The following is a 6000-nucleotide window of genomic DNA, read 5'->3' as shown; positions in this document are numbered from 1 at the left end:
TTGAAAGTCGAGCTATGTGAAACCATTCCAATAGCAGTGGATACTGGCGATGAGTTTAAGAGTTGATTGAAAGAGGAAATGATAAGATTACACAGTGTTAAAGAAAACTTGTTTTATAATTTTTCGAAATTCAGCAAAAAGCTCAAAAATTGGATCTTTTCCGTTGGTCTTCCACCCCGTACGTTATGCAACCCCCCCCCCCTCCGTTACAGAGCACGTGCCATTACAAATTAAAACCTTATGTAAATATATGGCACGTGCGTCTGCGGGTTGTAAATAATATGCACCCACTAAGCTGGGGGACACAAACGAAAAAGATCCCAAAATTTTATGCGCTGTAAGAAGCTTTATGCTTTTTTGATGAGTTATCAAACTCCAAAACGATAAAATTATTAATACACTTATTTCGCTTTTGGCAAAAAACATAATATAAGTAGTTCTCTAAACGTCATTTTTTGCATGAATTCAATCGGCTCACACGATCTTTCGCTTGATTGATATACAGTACAAAACGTTTGCTATACACAAAGAATTACTCGCCGGGCCAACCACCCAGAGCATTGTAGTACTGAACCATTGTAAATTCAGTGACTGTATATAGACTTTCTTATACTTGTACAGACTTTGCTCAAGTTCACATCATACTACATCATACCAAAGACATCACATCACACTGTTTTTACTTTGAAGTTACTCTGAACAGTCTGACTATTTGTTTTGGTTTTCTTCTGCGCATAATGACTCACTTTTTTGATATAGATAAGCTGTTTCAGTACTCGTTTCACAAGTTAATAGGGAAATATGCAGGTTCAAAACTGAAACACACTGGTTGGTCGGCACGGGTTATTTTTGCTCTCAAATTTGCACGAAATTCACAAGATATATCCTATGAGTCACAAACAAAGATACAATCTCCTGAGGAGCTGTACCTTTCATCGTGTCCTGTATAATGAAATATTGGTTAAGAAAGACAACAATTTTATTGCACACTGAACTTTTTGTGATCTATTTTTTTCATAATCCCTATTTTTATATTCAAAAGTGCAAAGTTAAAGCCCACGTTTTGCTCATATAGAATTGAACCATCGAAGAATTACAGCCTGAAGAAAATGGTCATTATCCATTTTTTTTCGGGGCCTGGAAGTAAACTTTCTTTAACAGTAATCAAATCACGTTTAATGGAGCACAGACAAAAAATTTCGCTTCAAATTGATTTTTAAGCTGGCTCTCAATTTTCTAATTTGTTGAGATAATTGGTTTTATTAAAATGCTTTATTTTCATATACATGTCAGGCCGCAAAAATAACGAAAAGTCTTCTTATCCTATAGTTACGCGAGAGCGTGCCTCTAGATTTTGTCATCATTCTTCATTTGGTTTCATTCTTTTATATTCAGTTCATTTATGTATGATAAATGAACCAAGGTTCAGAAATGCAAAGAATAAAATTTAGTTGAAACAATGTGTTCAACATTCCTTTTTTCCTTGAATCAAATCATCAAAGCATTCATTTTTTTCATGGAACCAAGTCATAGAAAAATATTTGCGTTTGGAAGCACACCAACCGCACAACAGACTAGTAACTCTACTGTTAGATTCAAGAAAATTCGTAATCCGTGTGATCTTATCCGAGACCATACACAAGTTTAGGCCGTAATTATTCATAAAAAATTATCAAGCACATAAAATTCAACATGAGCCTTTAGTATTAAAAAAATCTTCTGAAGTAAAGTTTATGATATTATATTAAGAACTCTTATGGTCGTTTGAGCATTAAAAGTTTATTAACAAACTTTCTTCTGAAGAGATTATCTGGTTTAGGTATTAAACTTGTTTTTCTGTACGTTTTTAGTTTCTATGCACTTATTGAACTCAGTTGCTCATTGAGTATTATCAATTTTAACAAACTTGAGTTATGACTTTCTCCGTTGAAAATATACAATAATCTACTTTCATGAAAAAAAACGAACACAACCATTTTATGATACCATTTTTTGAACCAATTGACTAATTAACTATATAACTAGGTTAGAAAAATTCATTAAAAACGGGGATGGTTGGGGTGATATTGGATAGATTAGATCACAGTTTAAAATCTAGAACTACGCGAAATACTTAATTTCAGTTTGATTGGATATCTGAAATATCCAGAAGACATGTCTGACGTAAGTTTTAAGAAACAGGACTTCAAAGACATCTACAATTACAAAGACAGCTCGTTGTACTACCAATTGGTAAGTTATAATATTACTTCTCTTGACTACCATGTCCGCATTGTTGAAATGCTAGAATGCCAGAAGTTTAGCAGTCATAAAACGTACAACCCCAAAATTACCATTAGTACATCAAAATGGGGTGCTATAATGAGGAAAGTGCATTCCAATCAGTGAATGTGAACGAAAGGGTGGGGCTGATTTGGGAGGAACTCCTCACCGTGTCGAGGTTTGACGGTGAATTTTTGTAGGAAAAACGGCGAAAAAAAAATAATTTTCACCGCGTATTTCTTAAATCTTCGTGTAGTGAATCGCGTTGAATTATTTATTTCCACCTCGTTCTCTATATTATTAAAGAAAAGACGCTTCCATACACGGGTTCGAACCTCTTACCTACTGCATGTGTTCAACTTCTTATTCGCCAACTGTCACGTATATCTAATAATTCTCGTGAATTTAAGTAAACGTTCAAAAACAAATGCGGCAAATTTTTGTACGAAATGCGGTGAATTTCGTGGTGAGTTTTTGTAAGAAATGCGGTAAATTTTTTTTTTCACCGCGTTCACGCATTTCTCACATTAAGTTGCCACAAAATTCGATGCAGCGAATTTTTGTAAGGAATGCGGTGAATTTTTCGGTAAATTTTTGTAAGAAATGCGGTGAAATATCTTTTTCCACTGCATTCACTGAATCACCGCATTCACCACATTTATTACAAAAATTCACCCAAAAACCTCGACCCGGGTCACATTTCAGCCCAACCCTTACGCCCTTTGACACCAATTTTATCCTTGTCAATCCTTTTACTATTTTACCACTTGCATCAAAATGGGACAAATTCCGGAAGGACATTCGACCAGAGACCCGAAACGGTGAACTTGTTGTTGGACAAGCTGTAAAAATGAATTAAATAGCGCTGCAGTTTCCTTAACTGAATGCAGGGGCTAAAGGTATGTAGCTAAGAAAACCGACGTGTACCGCAGTGTCTTCACAAATAATTGTTCCGCTGCAGCATAGAAAATCTCTCGACCGTATCGGAACAGAAGAATCTGCCACCTGGGAGCAATTGTAGGCCAAGAAGTATTTTTTTTCTAATTTCAATGCAATTCAACTGACAGGCCTGAAAGTTACTGTTACCTCTGCTCTACAACTTAGTCTAGCATTCCAATAAATGGAGTCACCAATCCACAAACTGAGATTTTCTGCCTCTGTTTAACGAAAAGTGTCCCGGATCGAGGTGTCATTGCGAGTCTTACTTTTAAAAAAGTAAGACTCGCAATGAAGGAGCTTAAAAAATGAGATTAACGGTTTTTAGGCGGTAATGCGATAAATTCCATACAGAAATTCATCACCAATTGCACCAATTAATTTCACCGCAGAAAAATTTGGAAAAAAATAATGTAGGAATAACGTTTTCCTCGAGAGTGATGAAGGAAAATGCACCACTAAAAATGCACCACTTTTCGCCATTATTCTTGATTGATGCAATTTTTTTTTAAAAACTCTGAGAGTTGAATTGAATGTGTAGAGAAATAATTCACCATTTTGACAGCAGGACTCACAAAGTTTTAAAAACAGTTGAGGTTGACCAAAACCAGCTTGGATGCTGTTAAAAATAAAAAATGTAAAACAACGTTAAAAAGGTGCAAAAAATCTCAGTTAGTCGGGCTATTAAAATTAAAGTGTTATCACATCACATCTGAATTAGATGGAAAGTGAGCGGAATAAAATAAATGGTCAATGAGTTGAAAATCTGTGTTCTGTAAGATTCTGAGGTTGATAGTGAAGAGGAAAAGTTTTTTCAACGCGAAGGGCCTGAGTTTTTTTAGAGGTTAATACATTGAAAGCGTAGAATTTTTGCGTTAAATTTGACCGAAATTTTTGCGAATTTTTATGACTGAATTCTGCAGATAACGGTACCATTAGAATGCGGTAAAAAATTGAAAATCTTACAAATACTCATTGCTAAATTTTGGCGCAAATCTTACAAAAATTCACCGCATGCACCGCTAAAAATCTGTTCCCCATTTTCAGCCGAAGTCTTACCTTACTTTTTGTCGGAACCTCAACCCGGGTTGCAGACGGATTTCTTCCGTGGTTAGTTGTTTTTCCTAAGATTTATATCTTTAGGGCGTACATAATTTGGGTGGAGATGACAGGTTTGAAGCACCAAGTTTCTACCTTGAGAGTGTGTTGAGTGAACAACTGTTGAAAGTGTGGCAGAGAGAGATGAACAAACCACTTCACATGGTTGACGTTCTCTCTGGCTATGGAGCCGACACTCTATTGTACACACGTGCTTTTAACAAACAGGTTTTTAAATCATTGTTCCATTTTTTTAAAAGAAATGGGGTAATATATATGCGATGCTTCATTGTTCCAACATTTTTTTAAAATGGGGGAATATATATGCAACGCTGTTTTTTTCTTCAGTCAAACTTTCACTTTTTGTGTAAGCATCGTAGAGAAAAAGAAAGACACCATTTTGAAGCATTTAGGATCTAGCTTAAAACTCGTAAAAAGGAACTCTGAAATTTCCAGGGAAAGAAGAAAAACTGAAAAGGAAAAACATCGCTCAGGGGGATTGACAGATTCGCAGTGAAATTAAAGATCTCCATTTATTGGTTGACCGAAAAGTTGCGCTAAATATTTTAAGGTTAAATAGAGATTTCGCAGGAATTCCTAACAGTTTCAAGCCTAGCCTAAAAACTAACAATTTAATTTATATGGCCGAAAATTTTCGACAAAAAAAAGTTCTTTTATTTTCTCAAAATTTTGTACAAAGAAAAAATTGATGCAGTCTTAATAGTTAAAAACTATTTAATGAACCAGTTTTCTTCTGCATCAAAAAGATTTTTTTGGGAAATGGAAGAATTTAGGCAATTTAGAGTTCTCAAATAAGCAATAATCATTTTTGTTTTCTTCATTCGCAAAAATTCTCATCGTTTCATTCGAACTAACTATTTTGTTTCTCAAAACATTGTAGACGTCACAAAATGGTTTCATTAAATGCACATCAATTCAACCATATTCTTTACTGAAAGAAGCGTAGTAAATTTTTTCTTGTTTTTTTTATTATTTTCATTATAATGTAAGGGCAGATGGTTTGAACTTATCTCCTCGTCAGGAAATGAAGATCAATTTGAATTTATGGACTACCAGCCTGAAAAATTCATTACAATAGTTCATAAATTTTGTTGAAAAAGAGGTATTTAGTACTCACTTCTCTGTATATTGAAATTGCTCTTCGAGCTGATTTTTTCCAGTTTTTGCGCATCTTTTAAGTAAAAAAGCCCAATCGTTTTTGGTTGCTATGATGCTCTTATGATAAACAAAAAATACTACGAGAGAAGAAGAAGAAGTTTTCGTGTGTTTTTCCGTTCATTTAAAAATTAATAAATTTTCCTGGTTCCTTAAAATACTCTTACTTTAAAAAGCGAAAAAAAAAATTGAACAATTTACTGATAAAAAATGATTTTGCAACGCTACTAAAATAAGAAGAAATCCTTCAGTTAGAAAGCGTTGTTTAAAACTGCGGTTTTTCAAATATTCAAAACTAAAGTGAGTTTATTAAATTTAACGTGTAACACTTCTGCGTAATTTCTTTAAAGAAACGAATAAGCAAATTATGCACATGAAAACCCAAACATGACAAAATATTTCAAAAATTTTCATAAAATTATTTGAGATTTTAATTTCAAAAAGTTCAATCCGTAATTTTCCAGAAAAACAATCAGAAAATGAAAATGAACTATGACGGATAATGAGTAACAATCAGAGGACAAAAAA

At 34.0% G+C, this 6000-nt stretch overlaps 1 protein-coding gene across 2 annotated transcripts in view; it reads left to right on the top strand.

Moving 5' to 3' along the window:
* Nucleotides 1-1877: 1877 nt before the first annotated feature.
* LOC142343998 (uncharacterized) overlaps nucleotides 1878-6000 on the top strand; it is a 43457-nt gene continuing 39334 nt past the window's right edge. The window contains exons 1-2 of one of the 2 annotated variants that reach the window (XM_075395431.1): nucleotides 1878-2232; nucleotides 4342-4524. In XM_075395431.1, the coding sequence (XP_075251546.1) occupies nucleotides 2155-2232; nucleotides 4342-4524 (261 nt within the window). In that variant the 5' untranslated portion in view covers nucleotides 1878-2154. Of the gene's footprint in view, nucleotides 2233-4341; nucleotides 4525-6000 lie in introns of those variants that run through there. The other variant, XM_075395433.1, reaches the window with a different exon arrangement.

The sequence above is a fragment of the Convolutriloba macropyga genome, chromosome 8 (assembly GCF_964194025.1).
Source record: "Convolutriloba macropyga chromosome 8, txConMacr16.3, whole genome shotgun sequence".
Taxonomy (NCBI): domain Eukaryota; kingdom Metazoa; phylum Xenacoelomorpha; order Acoela; family Convolutidae; genus Convolutriloba; species Convolutriloba macropyga.
This window is presented reverse-complemented; position numbering and strand designations above follow the sequence as displayed.